The sequence below is a fragment of the Carex rostrata genome, chromosome 29 (genome assembly GCF_964058835.1).
Source record: "Carex rostrata chromosome 29, lpCarRost1.2, whole genome shotgun sequence".
In the NCBI taxonomy this organism is placed as follows: Eukaryota; Viridiplantae; Streptophyta; class Magnoliopsida; order Poales; family Cyperaceae; genus Carex; species Carex rostrata.
In genome coordinates this window covers 6,575,793-6,600,002 of record NC_135946.1, presented here as the reverse complement: position 1 = coordinate 6,600,002, position 24,210 = coordinate 6,575,793, and the positions used below count along the sequence as shown (strand labels likewise).

Here is a 24,210-nt window from a genome sequence, read left to right as displayed (position 1 = left end):
TTTGTCCCCATTTTCTTTCTTTATCTGAAAATAATATGTTCTTTCTAAAAAATTATATTTTTTTTCTTTTCGGAATTTTTTATGAGAGTGGGACTATGCTACTTTACAAAGCATATACTATAAATTTATAATTTGTTTTTAATATCTGAATAGTCAATTCAAATTGTTTAACATGATCTACATATGAAAATATACTCAAGATCAAATTAATTTTATATTTTCTGTTTGTATTTTTAAAAATCAGTAAAAATGATCTATTTTAAAAATTCTGAACTATATATGTATGAGAAATCAGAAGCTTGAAATTTGAATGGAGGATCCCCTAGTGATTTACAACCTATATATATGATCTAAAAGATAGAAAAAAATTCTAAAAATATAAAATTCAGTCTTCAACTATATATATTTCATATAGAAATTATATTAAGTGATTTATATTAACTGTGTGAACTTCAAAACATGTTCTCACTTTATTTCGGTTAAGCAGTTGGCAATTGAAACTGCTTTTTAACTACTGACTCAGAGATAACTTTTCGTTTGGTTTAGTAAGATCGATTAAAATGTTGAAGACTCTAGGGAACGAGATATGTTCTAAAAAATCATGAGTAGAACTAAGGGTGTTCTTTAGCTTAATTACCAAGTATTTTGGTCTAACTAATTCAAAAATTTGTTAAATTGACTTTAAATTAGGATAGGCAAAAAAAACTTGGAGCTCCTGAATTGCTCAGGATTAGTTTGTGACTCATTCAGTAACAACTTGATTGTTACTAGTCTGAGTTCAAAACGAGCCAGCTCATCATTAGTGGTTTGAGCTAGGCCTAGCTCGCTCATGAGCCTGCTTGCTCGTTAGTGAATTTATATGAATTTGTGTGAATTTCATTTTATCCAGCTTGGTTCAATTTAGTTCTAATTGTTTGTATATTTTATTTTCTTCTTAAAATTCGGTCCATCTAGACCCAACAAGCTAATACGAGCCAGTTCGGTCCAGCTCGGTCCGATTATGGGCTAAGGTATTAGCTCACCCACCTATCCATGTCACTCGGTTCCTGCTATAAGCCAATTACGAGCTGAGCCTAACTCGTTCCGAGACAGCTCGTTGTCATTCCTATTTTAAACGACGAATCTAAACTGTTAAAATTGATCTAATTCTGAGTGATGCATTTGAATGTAAAATTTATAAATTCTCAAATTAATTTAGTTTAAAGTTAAGCGGTCACAAAACGATAAAAACAAACATATTAACTTATAAACCTTCTTCGATCTCTTGACCGCTTGACTTTACACTAAATTATAAATTTTATATGTGAACACATCACTAGTAAAGTATACCAATTTTAATAGTTTAAATTCATAATTTAAAATCAATTCGATAGATTTTGGAGTTAAGCCCACAAAAGACTTGGCGAGGAGTTTAATTAAGAACACTCTAGTTCTAGTAAAAAATCATAACTTATATTTTCAATATTGTAAGTAGAGCTGAGCAGTAATAGGGAAGGCAAATAAGATTGGATGTGTTGAGAATGAAATTATTGTTGATTTCTCGTGATAGAATCATTGTGCCTAGGTAAGGTAGGCATGCGCTATCTCGATCAGTACTTGTCCCTGAAACTGAAATGGGTGGGGGTCCAGTTAGCAGCAAATCCATTAACTCTGGTCAAAAGATTCATTATTTATTGGTCCTGGCAATCTGGCATGTACTCCTGTTGATGTAAAGTTAACAGTTGGCTGCACAATGTATGGATTATAATGGCAAACATTGATCATCGGTCAATATATTAATCAAATTTGAGATAACCTTAATTAATTTGGTTATTTAATATGTCCTAATGAAGGAGTGCAATGGAGGTGATGTGTCCTTTTTGTTTCATGGAGAAATGGAATGTCCATTTAATACTGGGCTGGGCTGGGCTGGGTTGGGCTGACTTGTGATACCTCTTGAAATTAAAATTAGTATATTGGTTAATATCATTGAAGTTTGCAATGCAGATTATATTCACATTAGTTATTACTGTAAGCAGTAGTTAATAAGACAATTACAAATCATGTGTGCATAGGAGAATTTTAATTTGTGCACAGGAGAACTTTGCCTTTATAAAACAATTACAAGGATCATTTTGAAGATATACAGTATATATATTGGAGGAATCATTGATTGATTGATTGATTGATTGATTAGGTGTTTAAGCCAAAATAGTGATGGGTTCACATGTTACAGAAAGGAGCTATTTTGAGCATATCATTAACACCCCCTAATAAAAGATTTTGGATTAATTAGTATTGGATCAGTGATCATCCATGTGGCATCAATCTCCACATTACTCGGAGCCCTTCAAGCTCGATCTCTACCTAAGTCTCAATCAATCGACATACATACATGTATAAATAGCCCTTCAAGTCTTCATTCAGCCTCAACCACACCATTAATTAATTCCATCAATCAAGAACACAAATCCATTTCCTTAATCCCTTAATTACTTGAAAAAGTTTCCAAGATCACCATGTCGAACGAGCAGGCTTTCAACTCTGGCAAGACCATGGGCAAGGCCGAGGTATATATATATATGCATGCCTATATAATTGATCATCAATTGACAAACTTGGACCTAAATAATTGATATATTAATTAATTGATTTGTGTAGGAGAAGACGGATAATCTCATGGGCAAAGCCTCCTCAGCCGCATCCAGTGTGACTGAATCAGCTACGCAGGCATGCCTCGATTAATTCATCTTACCATTTTAGTTGCATTACTTGCTTCATTAGTAGTTTTTTAATTTACCATTAACTGATTTCCTCTAGAGTTCTTAATTAGTCATACTTGAAAAGAAGGATCTGATCATCTGATCTTTGTTTTATTTCATGATTGTTCTTATGTACAGCTTTATAGTGAAGGATATTGTGCTGCAAACTTTAAATAATATATATATATATATAGATAATTTACCATTTGTATTTTCAGAAGGGAGAAGGAATGAAGTGCATGGCGCAAGATGTAGCTGGAACAGTGAGCGACAAGTCATCGAGTGCAGCGGATTCCATCAAGAGCAACTTCAAATGATAAAATCCAACTTGAAGAAGAATTTAATTCCAGGGCTTTTTAATTGCATTTACATTTACATTCTGCTTTTGCTTCAGTAATTTTGGTTTCTGAATTCTGAGTTCATTTGCATTTGTTTGCATATATGTGAGCCTTGTCCTTCCTTTGGAAAGTGAAGTGAATAATTACTCAATATATAATTTTAAATTTTATCCATTTGTTGATGATGTGCAAGCTTGGGGAATTAACACAATTAATGGTTTATGACCTGGACAACATTCAATTTATAATTAAAGAGTATGTACTCCTAACTCCTAAGCAGTCAGAAGGGGCTGCTTAACAACAAAAACATATTATAATTAGATTTAGAGTGCCTCTGAGAGACATTATTACAGAGCAAACAACTGATAACATGAAGTGACAAAAAAATGCCAGTTCTCAAAATAAAATACAGGGACTTGAAATCACTTAAAAATAGCAAATGACAATATACTCTTCCTATAGGCGACTCAAAGGAATTTAATGTGCAATATACTCTTCCTATGTACAAAATCTTCTGAATATCTAAAAATAAGAGTACAAATTTCCAAACAAATATAAAATTTGGTATCAAACACATTTTAATATGGAGATCATATTGAGCTAAATTGGATCGAAACTTGGAATTTTTTTGGTAGAAGCTTATTTTGTAGCCAAAATATAGGGAACAATTGTAAAAAAAAAATTTGTAAAAAAAACTGTAGACAAAAGATTATACTCAAATAATCCACTAATTATATAATATAATATAAACATTACAAATAGAATACACCTTTTATGCAAGCTAGCTATAATTTTATCCATAAAAAATAATATTGCATTGGCAGTATAAATTTAGTGTCGAACTGTTGGATTATGTGTTAAGTTTTTTTTCTTGTTCAAATTTTGTTTGCATAATTTAATTTTTTCTTTTTTGTGATTTGAAATCATAAATTAACAACTGTCAGGAAAAAAATGTAAAATAATTGAAGGACTCGGCCTTACTCGGGCATGACTCGGCCTAACTCGGGCTAAATTGGTCTGACTCGACTTGAAAATCAGATAACTTGGCCAAGTCAACATTGTCCAACCGAGTTTTGATGAAAAAATCGCATGGGCGTGGTTCTGTTATATTCCGAAATTTTAAAAACATGATTAATTTGTTAAATTGATCATTACGCCTAAATAAAAAATTTAATTAAATTAACGATGGTTCTTATCTGATTTATTTAAAACGAAACTAAAATTTTGAAATATAAATATGAATTATGAAATTATGTATATTAAAATTTAGAGATGAAAAAAATAAAATATATAGCATTATAGATAAATTATAATCATTCGGTAAATTCGTAACTTAAAAAAAAATTCGTTACAAGTTCCTTCGAATTTTAGAAAGAAGAAGAAATTGAATTAATTAGATTCATGTGAATAAATAAAATAATTGAATTCTAATTAAGAGTATAATTATACGAAATATTCGTACAAATTAATTATAAAATTTACGAAATTGAAAAAAGAAACGGACTTTAAAATCAATTAAAGGAAACCATATTGAAATTCTGAATTTGTTTAAGCCATTTGATTTCATCCCAGCACGTATCTTAAAGCGGGCCTTTAATAACCCCTCAGTCCCTCACCTCTCTCTCTCTCTCTGCGTTCTTCTTACGCCAAAACCCACCCTCCCGTTTCCTCCTCTCCCGTGCGCGCAAGACAGGGGGCTCCGCCACCCTCCTCTCTTCTGACGCTGCAGCGGCCAGCCCACAAACCCCGGCCCCCTTGTCTCTCCTTCCTCTCTCTGTCCGTGAAACCCCACCAGCGCCCCGCTCCCTCTCTGTCTCTCTTTCCGCCTCCCTTTTTCCCTCCGTTCCAAAACCCTAACCCTCCTCTCTCTTGCTCACTGACCCGTCTCTGTTGCGTGGGGGTTTCCCTTGACTGCCTATTGGTTGTAAGCAGGCCCTTCTCCTCTAAATTTTGGTTAATTTGGTTGTTTGTTCTCATGTGTTGAGGATTTTTGGTTTTTTTTTTCCCTCTTTTCTGTTTTCCTCTAATTTAATTGCTAATTACCCGAATTGTAGAGATCTTGCTGTGATTTTTGAGAAATTCGGTGCATTGTTGTCTCTTGGTTGTGATTCGGTGATTTTGAGAGAGTCGCGAGACGAGACGACTAACCTTGGAACCGGCCATCTTTCCGTGTCTCTGACGGGTGTTCAAACTTTCTTGGGTAAGTACAAAACAACCCTTTTTCTGATTCTCGAGACTTGAATGGTGCCTTGCTGATTTTTCGTTGCTTGTATCAATTTCTGGTGCCGAGTGACTCCCTATCCGGTGCTCTCTGACCTTGCTGCCTCGGTGTGACTGTGCGCTTCTGACTTTTTTTTGTGACGGCCGTGGAGCGAGGTGCCTCGCCTTGGTACTGGCCGAACCGCACCCCTTTGTGATTTGCAGCCATCTCTGGTAAACATTCAATTACGCATCTATTGTTCGATTTCATGTCTTATCGGGTTTTATGGGATGATTTGGGCATTTATGAATTGTCTAGCGCAGGTTGTTGATTTTCCCGGCTGGACTTGTGTTGACTATGCCCTTTTTGCTTGTCCAAATTTCTTGCTGATTTTTGCGATTAATCGGGAGCTCGTATCTGATTTTTGCTTGTCTAAATTGTTTGTGTAATCTTGATTGATTAGTCATCGATGATTATTAACTCGTAAGTAGGTGCTTGAACTACTAAATGACCCCCTTTGTGTATTGGTGCTAGGTGGTATTAAAGCTTCTCTGTTACTGGTACGGTTTGAAAATGACAGGGATCAAAGCGTAAATTTTTATAGTTCGTGGGGTTGACATGTAAATTCTACGCCCTTGGAAATATTCTAATCACAAGGACTTATATGTAAAAATTGAAATTTTGAAATAATAGGCTCGGCATAGAACAAATAGAAAACTGATTTTTGAAAGTTTAGATTTGAGCTCGCGTGGCTGGAATAAAATTCTTGAACTAGGCCTAAGTGGCATTGGGCTCTCTGACTCAACCAAAGAAAGTTTTAGGTATAGAGTGAAGGAGTTGTCAAGAGTTGTCTCCGATGGCCACACCGCTTGACTTAGCTAGGGTTAAGCTTTGATTTGATTTATGAGTCCCGTATTTCATGTGTTATATATACGGGCTCGATAGATCATGTATCCCCTTCATTATTTGATGTTATTTTGGATCCGAGACGGATCAGACTGTATGATATTTATACTTATGTTTGTTTATTTGTTATGTGACTGATACTTGATATTTATATTATTATGCTTTCTCTGCTTTTGTTTATTATGTTTATGATTAGCTTTGCGTGCTTAATAATTAATTAAGCACGAGGTGAGATTGATCACACCTTAATTCAAAATTCTTGGTTTGAGATGTAACACATACCATAATAGATTGTTGTCTCAGACGCGATCATATCACATCAACAAACGAAAACTGTACGCCTACGGGCTTCCAGATAATAAAAAAAGAAACAAAAACTGCAATAGTTATACCTCTATAAGAAAATTCTCCAAATGCTAATAGACTAATATTAGTATATGACGTCATGTACTACATATCTAAAGTTACAGGAGTTTTCATAAAGGGGAACGGGTTTTGTCCGAAGCCCTTTGGACTGAACTCCTTTCCAAAGCCTTAGTTCACCGTACTAGATTGTATCGTATGGTGAAAAAAGGCTTTGGAGAGGAGTTCAGTCCAAAGTGCTTCGGACAAAACCTGTTCCCTTCATAAAGTCGGTAATGGTTGGTATATGTTTGACTTTATCCCATTCCTCCCCTGACTTGTTCTCAATTTTTGACAGGAGTTTTCCCTCTATCTCCAGCTGTTGTAGGGTGGTGACACAATGTAGGTCGGGAAGAGCACGTAAATCAGAACAGCCTACAATTTGAAGGCGCTTGAGCACGGGCAATGCTCCATCCTCCACCTTCCATTCCTTCATTTCCTTGACACCATAGAGCATCAGAGTTTGTAGTCCAGGAAAACTTCCATTAGTGCAAACTATGGTATCCGCCTCCATTTTAATATGGGACAGGTCCAGATACTTCAAACCACGTAATTTCTCAAGTTTCAGCATTGAATCGTCATTCAAATGGAAGCCGTGTAGTGTTAGCTTGGCTATGTTTGGAGGCATTTCTGTAATGTGAACAGTTGGAGGGTCTCTAGGCTTGTACCCAGAGAGATACATGGTGTGTATGTTTTCATAACTTGGGGAGGTGCTGAAATCAATCATACCTCTTGGAGGATAAAAGTTTACAAATTCCACTAAGAGGAGGTGGTTCAACTTGGACATGAGGTTATGTATCACCATGCCATCATTCTCATCATTACAGTGTAGTTTCAACTTACGAACACCATGGAGGTGAGGAAAGTTTTTCTTCCATGATTGTGGAACTTGTAATCCTACAAGGCTTCTTAGGTTAACTAGTTTTGCAGTTGATGGCGGTCCCATTATTTTCTTGGGAAAAGGGGACCGAACATGCCTCAAACTAGGGATTTTCCAGAAACTTTTTGGTAACTTTTCGATTTCTGTATCTCTAATATCAAAGGTCTGCAGATTTTGCAAATGACCAATCCATGATGGAATTGTAGTTACTTTAGTCCCTCTCAAACCCAAGTATCTCAAGTGGATCATCTTCTTCAAATCAGTCGGTAGGTCTCTTATTTTTGCATCTGTTAGTTCCAAGACTCTGAGTAATATAAATCCTGCACCAATGACTCTGCCTTCTTTGAAATTTATGAATGTTCGAAGTCTGGGCATTTTGATCTTTTTGAGATCCTTTGATTGGTTTATGATGCTACTCTCATCGATCTCTTCATGAAATGCCACTCTTCGTGTCATGCTTACATCCCCCTCTGCATTTTCATTCTTCCAAATGAGAAGGAAATCATTTTCTTTGGCTTCACCCAATGCCACTTCGCGCAGAAGATCGTGAACTCGAATAGACTCAATGGCATCATCAGGAGACCTCTCAACAACTTGAACCAAACATCTGTAAGTTTAATAGTACAAAAAAAGTGTTAAAAAAATAGAAAAAAAAAAAGTGTTCTGTATCAGTTAGCACTCTGTAACCACTGTAAATTGTCAATCAAGTAAGGTTGGAGCTACCGGTACTTGGATAATAGAGTCAGCAAAAATATGCTAATAACGAAAACAATATTTTTTTTTTAAGAATCCTACTTATTATGTTTAATAGAACATTGTGTAACAAAGGCTCTGTTTTGGTAACCTACATGTTAGAAGTTGTTATGAATACAAGGTGAAGTAAAGGACTACCATCTACACATTAATTTAATTAATAGGGTAATTTTGCCCAATGCCTTTACTCTCTGTGTTGTAACAAACTTTGAAAATAAATAAAAGGAAAAAAATCAGAATTGGAATCGAAATCGGTCACTTGACTGTGGAATTGAAATTGGAATCGGAATCGGATGAATTGATCAGAATCGGCGGAATCGGATAGAAAACAAAAAAAAAAAAAGAGGAAGAAAATTAAGACAAACAAATCATAAATAAAGAAAAAGGAGGTGTCCATTGTTAATAAAAATGGAGAAGGGAAAAACAAGAAGAAAAGAATTAAAAAGAAATGGATCTGGACTCTTCCAATATTTTACAAAATGGAGAGCGAGAAAAACGAAGGGACCTTCTCCCTCAACCAGTCGCGAACAAAAAAAAATGAAAAATGTCTCCCTCAATTACTTAAGTGTTTAATTGAAAAATCGGTTTGAACAGTGTTGAAACGGACGATTCAAGCAATTCTGCACCGATTATATATAGATCAAGTCAGACGGAGTTAGACCGATTTTCTTGATTATTTTCCCTTTTTTCTTACTTTTTTACTTTCATCAAAAAAATATATGTCGTGACTATGAATTCGTGCACCATCATGCATAATTGACCAAAAATGGTGCATATATGATGATCTGCTAGCAGTGCTCTTTCGAATCAGTGTATATTAGTAATCAATCTTTTTATTAGTACAAAACAAGATTTTGGTAAAAAGTTCGAGTTTCCCATCTGATTTGGCCGATTCATCCGATTTCACTATTGAATGACCGATCCGAATCGATTCCGGTTCCGAATTGTGAACCATGGTTTGATGTTCCAATACAAAATAGAAGTACAAGGAGTTTTATAGACATTTGAAGATCAGAAACAGAGTTTAGAAAGGTATTCTAACAGGCCGATCGAGATGTTTAGAGAGGTATTCTAAAAGGCCTTATGAGTTATGACAACAGTACCTTTGCGCAAGCTCCTCCAAATAATCTTCAGCATAATCCTCTAATTCCCCTTTATTTTTGGTCTCTATTAACCCTTCAGCTATCCACATCTGCATGAGATGTTTTGCCTGATTTTCATAGTCCTCCGGGAAGCAAGCTAAGTACCTGAAACATGCAACCAGCTTGATTCATATATAGTTTGGAATTGCGAGGTTTTATACAAATTTTTTTTGATAATTTACCGGAAGCATGACTTGTGATGATACGGCAAGTCATCATAGCTTGTGCCTAGAATTTTCATGCATTCTCCTTGGCCAATGGTGTGCCAATCCAACCTCTTGAGCACTCCAGACCATTCTCGGTGAGTACAAGGTTTACTTGACAAGAGGCCACCCAACACAACGACAGCCAATGGCAAACCATTGCATCTCTGAACTAGCTTTCTAGCAACATCCTTCAGTTCTTCCGGACAATCCGGCGAGGGATCGCTGCTTCGAAGTGCCTTCTTTAGGAAAAGAACCAAGCTTTCTTCTTCATTGAGAAACCGAAGACGATACACACCTCTAGAATCTGCATAATTTGCTACATTAAGGTTACGGGTCGTCATTAGCACCCGGCTCCCGTTTCTGACATCCACAAGGCCTTTCTCGAGCTGGGTAAAGACATGCTCGGTCCACACATCATCTAACACAATTAGATATATCTTCTCTTTCAACAATGTGTTGACTTCTCCTAATAGAAATACAATCTGATCTTCTTGGTGTATTTCTTTTAATACACCAAGAACACGCTTCCACTCAGTCTCATTTGCAAGCTGCTGGTGTATTTTCTTCAATACATCAAGGAGATTAAAATCTTGGGAGACAGTAATCCATAAGAAATAATTAAAATTATTCCTTACAGTTGAACTATTGTACACCTTTTGAGCAAGCGTGGTCTTCCCAAGACCACCAGATCCAACAATGGAAACTACATACCGGCTTTGGTCGCTCAGCCCATTCAACAACAAATTGATTATATCTCTCTTTTCAGCCTCAAAACCGACAACTTCGCTGTCATCGACATCAGGGAGCACACGGCGTTTAAAAGAATAAGAAGTTCTACTTTGAGAGTGATCTCCATCTCCACTAAGATCTTGTATACCGAAAGTAGTTCTACTTTGAGAGATTATGCAGAGTTTGGCTTGGATCTTAGAAATCTTCCCACCGAGAGAGAAATGAGCTAATAGCCCATTTAGTTTGAGACCGAGCCTCCGACGGTTGGCTTCAACAAGGAATGTGTCGACCGCATCCTCAGTCTCATATGCGACACTCCTCACATCACGCACCCATCCCTTGATCCTCTCATCACCTCTCTTCTTCTTGGATTCTGCATCCTTTAGAAAGCACTGCATCTGACCCAGTTGAAGCTTCACCTCGGCCACTTTGCTGTTGACTCCGCACAGGAAGCGAACTTCGTCTGCAAGAAGGTCTGCTAACTTCTTTCCCACAGCAGAGACGATCGCCTCAGTCATCTTGCTCTATATATTGTACTTTTATCAAAAATAACCTTTGCTCTATTGGTAAGATGGAAAGCGTATTGCATTTGCAGGTATTTAAAGTAAGAGAATATTTAACCAATCTGTCTCTCTATATCGGGTCCACAATCGAAATACAGTACTTCAAAGAAAAATAAAATATTATTTTAGGGCACTAATATTTGACAAATGGGGAAAAACATGGGATCTTTCGTACCAGTGTCATCCAATATATATATATATATATACCAAAGCCTTAACATTGAAAGATATATAATTTGTTTGAGAAAACGTTCAAATATAATTTGATGAACAGTGCCCATGGAATGGTTAATAAACATTCCAATTTGGATGCATCAGATTAAAATTTAATCCATTTTTTTATAATTTCAGATTAAATTATTAATAGTTCAAGTCATGATAAATTAAATAGATTTCCGTCTTAAAAAAGGAGAGAAAAATAAATTAACTCGTCAAAAAGTGAAAGAGAAACCTAAATATATACTATAATTTTTAATTGTTGTTCATAAACAATGAAAGTGAAACCTAAATCTGTACTATAATTTTTAATTGTTATTTATAAACAATTTCGCCAACAAACTTTGTATTGATGAGCTTTCTAACAATGACATACTTATCTGAAGTTTCAACATCCAACGAATCAAATGTTGGAGAAGTTTCCAAGAAACGAAATAAGATGTACGATATATATATAGTCTATAGAAATTGAAATTTATATGAGATTTCTCAGAACCGTGTCGGTGATAATATATAATAAATGCTTGTGCCTGTGGGTTCCATTCCGCGTGGTTTTCTTGTGCCTGTGGGGTCCATTCCACGTGGTACATACATTGATTATTGATGCTTTTTTTGACCCGAAATTTTTAAATATACCATACTTCAAAAATTAATAAACCTAATAATCATGATTTTGTGAAAACTTTAAAATTGCCGTTTAATGAGCCGCATCTAGACAAAGCGATCACTTATTGTGGGCCGCTTCTAAAGAACGTGGCCACTCTTTTTTTTTTTTTTTTTTTTTTTCTTTCAGAATAGATTTTTTTTTATTTATTCGTTGTTTTTTGTTTTAAAAAAAGTTGTAAATTGTGTTGCTTTTTATATCTGTTATTTTGATAAGATTTTATGTTTGCGGAAAAATATTATGTTCGAAATGTCGTTACATTTAGATTTTACTGTGACGAAAAACTAAATAGTTGCTATTTTGAAAAGATTTTTTTTCAGAATGTATATATTTTTTGTTTTGATTTATTTGTAGTTTTTTGTTTTCAAAATAATTTGAATTGTGTTTTTTTTTATGTCTGTTATTTTGAAAAGATTTTACGTTTGTCGTAAGAAATATTATTTTCGAAATGTCGTTACGTTTAGATTTTACTGTGACGAAAAAACTAAATAGTTGTTATTTTGAAAAGATTTTTTTTCAGAATATGTTAGATTTGTTAGATTTATTGAATATGTTGGATTTATTTAGTTTATATTAGATTTGTTAGATGTGAAGTAATTAGATTTGTTTTGAATAGGTTAGATTTTATTTTTGAAATTCGTATTTATTTTTAATAGGTTAAAAAAATATGTTAGATTTATTTTTTGAATATGTTAGTAATTTACATTTTTTTTTGAATAGGTTTAAAAAATGACATCTTATCGCGAATCGGTGGAAAAAGACATCGCGAGAATGTCAGACTCTTTTTTTGGCCCCGAGTTGTCACCACCTAATCCACAAATTTATTCACAAAATTATCTTGATAGTTCCTCCCAGATGACACCACCTAATTATCCACAAAATTATCCAAGAAGAGACCAAATGCTACAAACAAATTATCAACAACTCCCCAATATGAGTGCACCATATTATACTTCAAATGATCCAAACATGTATATTCCACAAGAAGCATATCAACCGACACCATCGTATGCATATGGAGGCACTTCTTCTGTAGCATTGAGTCAATTCACTGACACTGTCCCTGTAGGAGATACTCCTTCGACAAGTTTCCCTCCATCAACAAGTGTCCCCCCACAAGAACCATCAGGAAAGAAGACTAAAAGACAACCCGATTACAATCAGTCGTTGATGAGATTTTATAAGCAGACCAAAGATGATGAGGGCACTTTGCTATATCTACATTATAAGGTAAAAGGTTGCAAGAAACAAAATTTTGAGTATAAAAAAACTAGTGGTATGACTAGCGTTAAGCCGTTAAGAGACATGCTGAAATGCACGAAAGAAAGGGTGAGATTTCAAGTGAAAATCTTGGACCGAGACAAATCCAAACCCTTGTGAACCCGGATGGTACCAGAATCAACCCAAAATACGATGAATAAAAAATGCTTAGTGAATTGGTCCGGTACATTACCCATAAAGAACAACCAATAAGTATAGGTGGTTGCATGAGTTTTGTCGGGTTGATCATTCGGAGGTGTAGTCAACCAATGTACAAGAGGTTCCATCATAGAAAAATGGTTAGTGAAATAAAAAATCAGTTTACCATTACAAAAAACAAGCTACGAGCTTTATTTGCATATCAAAACAATAAGGTGTCAATTACCTCCGATATATGGACTGCCGGTAAACATGGACTTGGGTACTCTTGTATTACCGGGCATTGGATCGATGATCGTTGAGTATTAAAAAAAATGATACTAAGTTTTCGAATGTTGGATTCCCCGCACACTGCAAATGTAATTTTCAAATCCATTATTGAGGTTTTAGAATAATATAACCTTAAGAGAGATATGGATAACAAGATTTTTTCTATCTCATTCGATAATATTAGCAACAACATAGCTTCCATTGAGATTTTTAAACGGTCTCTAAACCCGATTATGAATGGTGCAATGTTTCATTAAAAGTGTGCTTGCCACATACTTAACCTCGTCGTGAAGGCAGGCCTTAAAACAGAAGCCGTAAAACTATTGATAATTAAATTTAAGGATGCTCTCAACCACATTGTTTCAAACCAAGAAAGAAAAAAATATTTGCATTTTTGTGTGTCCACCATAAATTGAGCAAGTTGAAAGTACCTTGGGATATAGATACCCGTTGGAACTCAACCTATAGGTTTTTGAACCGATGCCTTCCTTACAAAGCTGTCATAAGGGAGTTTTTAAGAAGCTCCAGCCCCGAGGGAATGACATTGGATTTAAGCAACGGAGAATGGGAGCAACTAGAAAGGGTTAAGGATTTTCTAGGAACCATTTTTACACCAACCATCAAACTATCATGCTCGTATTCACCGACGTCATTTGAGATGCTCAGACATCTCTATGATATCTCCAAGGTGTATCGTGATTTGGAACAAGCTGAACCCACGATAAATCTCTCACGCCGATCGTAAATGCCATGAAACAAAAATTTCTAAAATATTGGAAAGATGTACCCCTCCTGGCCATTGTCGCAAACTGCCTAAACCCGGCATACAAGGAGTATTACAAGATCAAAGTAGTTGAAAGGTACAAAGATAATCTACATTTAGACAAAATCGGGGTGGAGGCGTACGTGAATTCGAAGTTCAATGAGATATATAACATATACAACTCAAGAATGAGTGACAACCCGTCTTCGTCCCGTGCCCCCCTAGGTATGAATTTAAATATACATGTATTTTTAATCTTTATTATTTATAATATCTACATTATTTGTCCACTAATTTTTGTTTTATTTTTTAATAGTTCCACTTCAGGAGCATTAGCAGTGGTGGATTGTTAGAAGATTTCTAGTCGGAGAGCGAACCGCACACATCTACAAACGAGTTATTGAGCTATATGCCATTGCTCAACGAAAATGAACATGGACTTAACCTCATGGAGTGGTGGAGGCGGCATGCAAGGGCCTATCTAACGCTGGCGATGATGGCCTGCGACGTATTTGCCATGCCCATGTCAACTGTCCCTTCCAAAAGTTGTTTTAGTTGGGTGAACAGGATCCTCTCCGATAAACGCAGTAAGTTGGGTGCACATATTTTTGAGAGACTTGTGTGCATGAAAAATTGAATTAATGCTGAAGAGCGCAAGCAACATCGAGATCAACAAGAATCATCATCCGGATTCGACAATGAAGAAAGCGGTACCGAGGCGCGGCTCGAGGCTAATTCAGATTCAGGCGATGCGGAAGAGAGCGAACAATGGTATATAAATGAGAACTTCTAGATAGGTAGTGTCGGTATAAATTTCTATCCTCTTTTAATCTTTATGGTTATTTTTTAAATTATAAATTTCTAAACATTTCAATTAATTTTAAATTATTCATTTTAAAGAAGAATTACTAACAAAAAAAAAGTTAGAACTCCGCCTATGTTATTTTACATAGTCGATCCCAAGTCCGGAATAAAGGAGGAGGGTAACTTTTATTTTTTAATCTATTGTTTTAAAATAATTCATAATTATTTTTAAAGTAATTAATTTAAGAAAATTTTATTTTATTTTATTGTTTTACAGTAATTGAGTTAAGATATTTTAAAGTAATTGATTCAAGCAACATTGTTTTAAAATAATTAGTAATTTTGATTTATATTTAAAGTAATTGATTTAAGCCACATTGTTTTAAAATAATTAGTAATTTTGATTTATAATTTATTATAACAAAAATTATTGAGTTCAAAAAAATTATAACATTGTTTTAAAATTATTACATTGTTTCAAAATTATAACATTGATTCAAAAAAATTTATTATAATTTATTATAAGCAAATTATTATAACAATGTTTTAAAATTATTGAGTAAAAAAAAACCGAAAAAAAAAAACTGGGTACCCATGTCCGGATCGCTCTACTCGTGAACCTGGACCGCCCTGCCCCCGAACCCGTGACGGGCACGGGTTTGAAACAAGTAGGGCACGGATTTTCAAAATTTTACCTGTGATACCCGACCCGTTGTACCCATGTACTCTTTGTACCCGTGTCTGTTCTACCCATCGCCCGCCACGGATTTGGCGCGGCCTGGCCCGCGGTAGCCGTTTGCAAACCACTAGTAAGAAGCAAAGCGTATTGTATTTGCAGGTACTTAAAGTAAGAGAATATTTAACTTGGGACTAGGAGATGGTCAACAGTAGCAATCTGTCTATATCGGGTCCACAATCGAAATACAGTTTAAAGAAAAGAAAAAATATTTTAGGGCACTACAAAATGATAAATGGGGATAAAACATTCAAAGATAATAATTTGTTTGAGAAAACATTCAAAAATTTAGTGAACACTGCCCATGAAATGGTTAACATTGTTCCGTATGTACATCAGATTAAAATTCAATCCATTCTTATGATTTCAGATAAAATTTATCAAAATATAGATATATATATATTGATACTTCAGGTCATGAGAAAATATATTTTTGTCTTAAAAAAGGAGAGAAATTAACTTGTCCAAAAGTGAAACCTAAATTTGTAATATAATTTTAATTGTTGGTCATTAACGAATTCGATCGTAATTTTTAATCTCCCTCTTTAGCTCTCTCGCTCTTTAATTTCTCTGGTAAGAAACTAAGATGCTAAACGTATTGCATTTGCAGGTATTTCTTTTTTTTTTTTGATTAAAAAAAAAAAAGGGTCCCACCTTCAATATACACCGCTTAGCTTCCATTTGGGCCCACTCTGAAAACCTTTTCCATTGTTTCCATTTTTATGTCGGGGAATCGAATTTAACCAAGGATGCACTTAAGAAACCTCTTCGTATTCGTCAAGCCAAACAATCTCTTGTTCGTAAAGCTAATTTTTATTTCAAAAATACAAAAAATATTTTTGATGTTGGGAAATGTCTCTTTCTTTCCTTCTTTATTTCTCTTTTTCTTTAATTGGATCCACTGTTACGCTTATTTAAACTGCCCAGGGACTTGAGTGTGAAAGAATTAAGTCAAAAATTTTTAGTTATCATCTTAATATTTCAAAATGAGTGAGTCTATGGTACTATACATATCACGGGTTGTTACTGTACTACGGCTCTATATTCAAGTTTTCAAATCTCAATGGTCGATCCAAACCATTCATCTTGTTCTCCATATTAATATGTGTTTGGAGACCAAATTTTACATTTTTTGAAATTTTTTTACTATTTTTTTAGATATTTAGAAAATCACTTGATCTGAAAATTCTGGACCATCCAAAAATAGTGATTTTCAATAAATCTAAAAAAATAGTAAAAAAATTTCAAAAAATGTAAAATTTGGTCTCCAAACACATATTAATATGGAGAACAAGATGAACGGTTCGGATCGACCGTTAGAATTTGAAAACTCGAATATAGAACCATAGCACGGTGCCAAATCATAATATGCATAGTACCATAGACTCACTCTTTCAAAATTCTAATTTTATCATCGCATTTTGAAAAATTCAGAACATAGCACTCACACAGAATTAAGAAGCCGAAAGTGCAGCTATGAGGTGTGCAGGACTCCAACCATAGACTAAGTTGGATCAACCGTTAGCCAAATTAGACCTGAACTGTTTGAAAATTGCACCTAAGTGGACCAAATTTGTACTAATGATCCTTAAAAAATAACAAAATTTATCAGCTTAGTAATTTACCATATTTGACCAATCGTAGATCAAATTGGACCAGATTTGTACCAAATTTGTACTAAAAATAATGCCGGTAAATTATGTAGTATGACATCATCCAGTGGTACGAAGTACACCCCAGATAAGATGACTCACTCAGACATGGACGAGAGGAGCTGGCTCGGTCCATGTTTCCTCAAATCGATGACATAGGAAAATATCAGCACAATGCTCTGGTACCCGACCACGGGATACAAGGTCTTCAAAATACAGAGGTGCAAATTTTAAAATTCTGAATCCAATACACACACTACAAATATATAAGAATTTAGACTATGTATTTAAATTAAATTAACCAAGGATTTATTTTGAAAAATAGACAAGGGAAGCCACACGACATGTTAATCTTAACCTTTCTTTTTCTTTATTATGTGAAAAGCATCGCCTGCCTTTGCCTTTAGTTTTAAGTGCTACAGATGTCCACCTTCAACATACACTGGGTTCACTTGGAAACTTTTTTCTATTATGTCTGGGAATCAAATTTTAGAGATAAGGAATAAATCATGAATAGACTAATTAAGCAATCTCTTCATATTGGTAAAGCCAATCAATCTCTTGTTCGTGAAGCTAATTTTTATTTCCTTATTTTTTTATGTTGGGGAATATATCTCTCTTTCTTTGTCTTCTTTATTTCCTCTTTTTCTTTAAGTGGATCCACTATTATGCTGATTTAAACTGTCGGGGACTTAAGTGTGAAAGAATTAAAGAATAGAAGGTCTAATTTTGCAATATTACTAGAAATAGTAAATTAAACTTGTGGGAGGGTTTAATCGGAAAATTATTAGCCCTTTGTGGTAGTTTGAGAAATTTATTAAAAGGAATTTGGGATCCCATTTGGTTTGGGCTTTTGGTCATGAACTGTTTATGATTCACTAAAGTGCAATTAACTCGATGTAGCTAATAAATAATAATTCGATTGTGAATTCTTATTCTCTGATCGGAACCAAATATATTTTAAAATTAAGTCATTTTTATATGGATTCAAATTTTTCAGTTAAAATTTTGTAAGAATCAACTACAGTCGTTGATTATTAATTATTAGGATAAAATTCATATAATAGTTCTCCATAAAATTTTAATTCATTCTAGTAGAAACGATTCCAAGATAAATAATTTGGAGCTGATTTTTTTTTTTATGCGAATTGTCTCAAAATTAATTGTCTCAAAATTTTCAACAAATCTTGATTTTCATTCAATCTATTGATATTATTGTCAATAAAACTATAAAATGAGAGAAAAAAAAGTAGCACTACAAGAAGGACACTTTTGCATGTTTGCTGAAGTTAAGGGGCAGACTTGATTAAATTACATTTACTGTAATTATATTTACTGACAGTATAAGGACACTTTTGCATGTTTGCAAAAGTTTTTCCTGATATGCAGAAAAGAAGCAATACTCGTTATTTTCTCTTGATTGTGATGTTGCTGACATGTAATTTACTTTGGGAGTGATTCTATGGTACTATGCATATTACGATTTGGCACCGTGCTACGGCTCTATATTCGAGTTTTCAAATTCTAATAGTTGATCCGAACCGTTCATCTTGTTCTCCATATTAATATGTATTTGGAGACCAAATTTTACATTTTTTAAAATTTTTTTACTATTTTTTTAGATATTTAGAAAATCACTTGATCTGAAAATTCTGGACCATCCAAAAACAGTGATTTTCAATAAATTTCAAAAAATAGTAAAAAAATTTCAAAAAATGTAAAATTTGATCTCCAAACACATATTAATATGGAGAACAAGATGAACGGTTCAGATCGACTGTTAGGATTTGAAAACTCGAATATAGAGCCGTAGCACGATGCTAAATCGTAATATGCATAGTACCATAGACTCACTCTTTACTTTGGAGAGCGTAATGTTAAATTGTGTTGATTTTGAACAAAAATCTCAAACGCCAGGTGTTAAGAGTTTTGGGTTTGCAATTTGTGCCAAAGTAACTTTGGTGCTCTGCATTTTGTTGGGTTTCAGGCCCAATATTAGGCCCAGAAACAAAAAAAGATTGCAGCAGTCGACTGCATGATCCTATACTTTGTATTTTGGTGACCAATGCTTTAGACTCGATTGGAAGGAAGTTTTACGGGAGTTGTCTGTTATTTAGTCAATTCTCATAATTAAGTTGTCACATATCAATTAAGAATGAGGGGGAAAGACAAGGGTTATGTGCTCGAGCTTGTTCATGTGGTTTCTATTGTTGCGTACGTCCGGAACGTTTGAAATATGTGTATCGTGTGGATAATAAGGTTATGACTAACGTTTGAAATCTAGGTTGCCCTGTTAATGATAAATTTTGTCTTCAATTTATGTGATAGAAATTAACACAATTTAACCAATTTAACTGTACACTAATAATACCACCTGAGTTCCTTACACGAAATCCATCAAACGGATTCTCCGTGTCATACGAGGTACTATATCTCTTGATTTATTTATTTTATAATTCTTCCACTAACAATTACTTGTGAGTTTATGGTTATTCGAATTCGAATAGTGATATAAGTAGTAGTGCTCATGTGTTCATTGAATTCCCATGAGAACTTGACATTGGGCTTCATAGGGCTCATGTGTTCATGGAAAAGGTACCTGATTACATGGGCCAAGAGCCCATTGTTTCAATTGTGTGTGACTCTCTCTTTTAATTGCGGATATTTGAACCAACAATTCTTAAAACGGAAGAAGTTAGAGCATCTCGAAGGCTTGTTTTTGCCTTGTACAAGATGGATCAATGGTCTGAGGATGTGTTACTCAAAGCATGTTAACTCGAGTTGGGAAATCTGGTATTCTACTCTATTGATATAAGAAACAGATCTAATCTTGCCATGGATGGGTATTCAACTCAGATCGATGTCAATGGTGTTTAAACAATTACTAGGATATTTATTAATTACTATATGGATCAAAGCGATCGATTTGTTTTCAGAATTTGATTAATTAATCGGCGATAAGTCAATCACCTATTTGAACAAATATAGCACTCAGGAAGGTGAAATGAAAAGTTGAGAAAAATTGTCAGACCAAATTAAGGAGCATTATATTAATTAACTAATTAATTTGGCTCTTAGAAAACATGCAAATTCAATAAAAAAAAAGCCATATCAAACACAAGATATACATGTATATATATTAATTAATTAAGAAAGTTCGACTTGAGGCCCAGAGAGAAACATGGTGTGTATGTTTTGATAATTTGGTGAGGTGCTGAAATCAATCATCCCTCTTGGAGGATAAAAGTTTTCAAATTCCACTGAGAGGAGGTTGTTCAACTTAATTGGACATGAGGTTATGTTATGTATCACCATGCCATCATTCTCATCATCACACCTTAGTTGCAACTCACGAACACCAGGGAGGTGAGGAAAGCTTTTCTTCCATGATCGTGGAACTTGAAATCCTACAAGGCTTCTTAGGTTAACTAGGTTTGTAATTGATGGCGGTCCCAATATCATCCGTAAAACAGAGGATTGAACGTGCCTCAAACTAGGGATTTTGCATAAACTTTTTGGCAACTCTTGGATATGTGTCCAAGATATATCAAAGGTCTGGAGATTTTGCAAATGACCAATCGATCTATGATGGAATTACAGCGCAGTTACCTTAGTCCCTGACAAACTCAAGTATCTCAAGTGGATTGTGTTCTTCAAATCAGTCGGTAATTCTCTTATATATTCCTGTGTATTTTTATTTTAGTTCCAAGACTCTGAGTAACAGGTATCCTGTACCAATGACACTGTCTCCTTTGAACTCTATGAATGTTCCTTTGATTGGTTTATGCTGATATTCGCAACGAAATTTTGGTGAAATACCAGTACTCGTCGTGTCATGCTTACATCCCTCTCTACATTTTTATTCTTTCAGATGAGAAGGAAATCATTTTCTGTGACTTCACCCAATGCCACTTCACGCAAAAGATCGTGAACCCGGATATACTTGATGGCACCATCAAGAGACCTCTCAAGAACTTGAAACAAACATCTATATCTTTAATATTACAAAAAAAGGGTTAAAAAAGAATAAAAAAATGATTTCCTTCAACCGGATATACTTGAATATCAATTAGCACTCTGCAACCACTGTAAATTGTCAATCAAGTAAGGTTACAGCTACCAGTACTTGGATAACAGAGTCAGCTAAAATATGCTAACAACGGAAACAGTATTTTTTTTTTTTTTAAGAATCATATTTATTATGTTTAATGGAACATTATGTAACAAATGCTCTGTTTTATTTGCATGTTAAAAGTTGTTATAAATACAAGATGAAGTAAAGGATCTACACATTAATTTAATTAATTAAAAAAAAGGAATGGGGTACCAAATACCATAAGGTTATAGACAAATTCAAATTAACCGTCTACATGTAAATTTAAATTAATCGTCTACATGTATTCATTATAATTATGTGACATAATAAGTTATAGACAAAACCCAAATCTTAAACTAAAAATTGTAGACCTATTCAAATTAAACGTGGAGAAATATTTATTGTCATCTAAATTTTTTTACTATTTTTTTAGATAGGTAGAAAATCACTTGATCTGAAAATTCTGCACCATTCAGATCAAGTAATTTCCTACATATGTAAAAAAATAGTAAATTTTTTTTTAAAAAATGTAAAATTTGGTAAGCAAGTACATATTCATATGGATATCATGTTGAACAGTTTGGATTGATTGTTAGGATTTTAAAAACTCAAATATTGAGCCGTTGCACGGAGGTCCTCTATGCTACGCATAGCATATTAGCATTTTTCATATATATATATATCGTTATCATAAAAAGTTGGGTATTTATTTATTATAAGCCAAAATTTAAACCTCGCTGATTCCTTACCCTATTAAGAATATATAAAACAACAAACTAAACAAAGATATTCAAATACTGTAGTAAAATGAGTAAAAAAAATGTTTTCCTAAAAAATGGCATTTCATTAATACACTAGTTAATATTATCGGAGTGGTATCAAATCCGAACATTAGTTAAAAAGAGGAGGGTTCAAATGCCTCCATTTTTTGTGTCTCCATCATGCCTCTATTTTTAAAAACTTTAATAACTCAAAATTTAAATATTGAAATTCAAAATAAAACCGTTGGATATGAACTATATCATTTTATCTATGCACATGTACAAAATTATGGCATTTCAACTTTGTTTTGATTGTCATCTTGAGCTTGTAAAAATGTATACAAATGTAGATAATTTCTAGACGTTGATTTTTCAACTTATTGATTCATATAAAAGCAAAATCAAAATGTGATAATTTTTTATGGGCACATAGAGAAAATAACATAGATTATATCTAACGGTTTTATTTTGATGTTTAAGTTTTAAAGTTTGAGTTATTTAAGTTTTTAAAAATGGAGGCATGGTGGAGGCACAAAAAATGGAGGCATTTGAACCCTCCTCTAGTTAAAATTAAAATTTACATCTCTAGCTCCTTTCCATGTACACATTAATTATAATGACTGAGTTGTGACAAAGTTTAAACTTTGAAACTAATTTAATTTACCTTTCGAACTATCGATTTCAAAATAACACATTTAATTTATAAAATAATATATTATACTTGGGTGTTAACATTTATGTTTTTTTTTTCCATTTTGAGGCAAAATAATTTTTTATGTGTTCGAATGATATATTTTTGTTACTAAGAGATGAACTGTATATAATAATTTACATTTTATACTCTCATTTTATATGACATCATTTTTTTCTATAATAAACCGTTTCAGTCTTTTAGAAATTAATAAAAATGGTATAACTTAATTGTTAATTAACATAGGAAAAAGAGAAATATGGGAACGGTTTGCAACCGATCGACGGGTCCTTTTATGGTCCGATCTACTTTAAAATCGGTGTGCATTGTTTCCATATTAGTGCGTATTTTTTTTCAAGATTTGTGCCTATCTAGTGCTTATAGATTTTATATCATATCGGACTGTAGAGGAACCATCAAACACAAATTTGAGTAATTTGAGTCCGATGCATGGGCGATGCAAATTTAATTTTACAAATGAAATGGATGGGTTAAAGAAAACTCCAAAAAAAAAAAATAAATAAATAAAAGCAAAGATGGTGCATATATTTCATAACACGGTTTCAAAGTTCCAATACAAAAATAGAAGTACCAGGAAACTGAAAATTTAGAAAGGTATTATGCTATAATATCCATGCATATATTTAGCATTGACTGATAGTTCAACTATAATATTTATGATCAAGATACGAGGGTTGTTTTGACATGGGGAATAATCAAGATACGACAAGCACCAGGTTCATAATCTATGATCACAACACCAAACCGATCACTTCGCATCAGTGTTGTAAATAACGGTATGCGGTCGTCAGACGGACGGGATACTACCAAGCGATTAATTGGTATATGGCCCATTAATCGGAATTATATGGACAATTTAACATTTTTATTAAATTTATGTATAGATATATCATAATTTATTTAACTCATTAAACTTATCAAATAAACTTAATTTAACTTAGTTTGATTATTATAACATGATAATTGCTTGTTTTTCTAACGCATAAATATTTTAGTAAATAACACATTTATTTAATGAAAAATAATTTCAAGAATTAAGGTTTTTCAAATACTAATAACATATTATTTGAAAGAAATGAAATATTCCAACATAAAATCATTAAATTTAGTTTAGGATAACAACTTAGTTTCATAAATAAACATGTCGTACTAATTGAAAAAAAATATCAGTAATTAAAAAAAATATATGGTATATAAATAACATAAGAATTAATTAATTTGAAAGTAAGAAGAGAAAACATATATAATTGGATATAA

At 33.6% G+C, this 24,210-nt stretch overlaps 1 protein-coding gene and 3 long non-coding RNA genes across 4 annotated transcripts; 2 read left to right on the top strand and 2 right to left on the bottom strand.

Moving 5' to 3' along the window:
- Positions 1-2,389: 2,389 nt before the first annotated feature.
- LOC144546478 (uncharacterized) lies at positions 2,390-3,208 on the top strand. The gene is made up of 3 exons (XR_013508792.1): positions 2,390-2,549; positions 2,641-2,709; positions 2,960-3,208. It is a non-coding gene; the product is annotated as an uncharacterized LOC144546478 (long non-coding RNA).
- A 1,522-nt stretch (positions 3,209-4,730) lies between these two features.
- LOC144546464 (uncharacterized) lies at positions 4,731-6,421 on the top strand. Its single transcript, XR_013508789.1, has 3 exons — positions 4,731-5,003; positions 5,134-5,512; positions 5,814-6,421. It is a non-coding gene; the product is annotated as an uncharacterized LOC144546464 (long non-coding RNA).
- Positions 6,422-6,774: 353 nt separating this feature from the next.
- On the bottom strand, positions 6,775-10,857 carry LOC144546249 (putative disease resistance protein At1g50180). The gene is made up of 3 exons (XM_078294789.1): positions 9,545-10,857; positions 9,324-9,467; positions 6,775-8,074 (listed from the first exon to the last, which is right to left on the bottom strand). Exons 1-3 carry the CDS (start codon positions 10,813-10,815, stop codon positions 6,775-6,777), a joined length of 2,715 nt encoding a protein of 904 aa, XP_078150915.1. The 5' UTR covers positions 10,816-10,857.
- A 5,518-nt stretch (positions 10,858-16,375) lies between these two features.
- On the bottom strand, positions 16,376-18,461 carry LOC144546073 (uncharacterized). Its single transcript, XR_013508706.1, has 3 exons — positions 18,335-18,461; positions 17,845-18,287; positions 16,376-16,432 (listed from the first exon to the last, which is right to left on the bottom strand). It is a non-coding gene; the product is annotated as an uncharacterized LOC144546073 (long non-coding RNA).
- Positions 18,462-24,210: the final 5,749 nt, after the last annotated feature.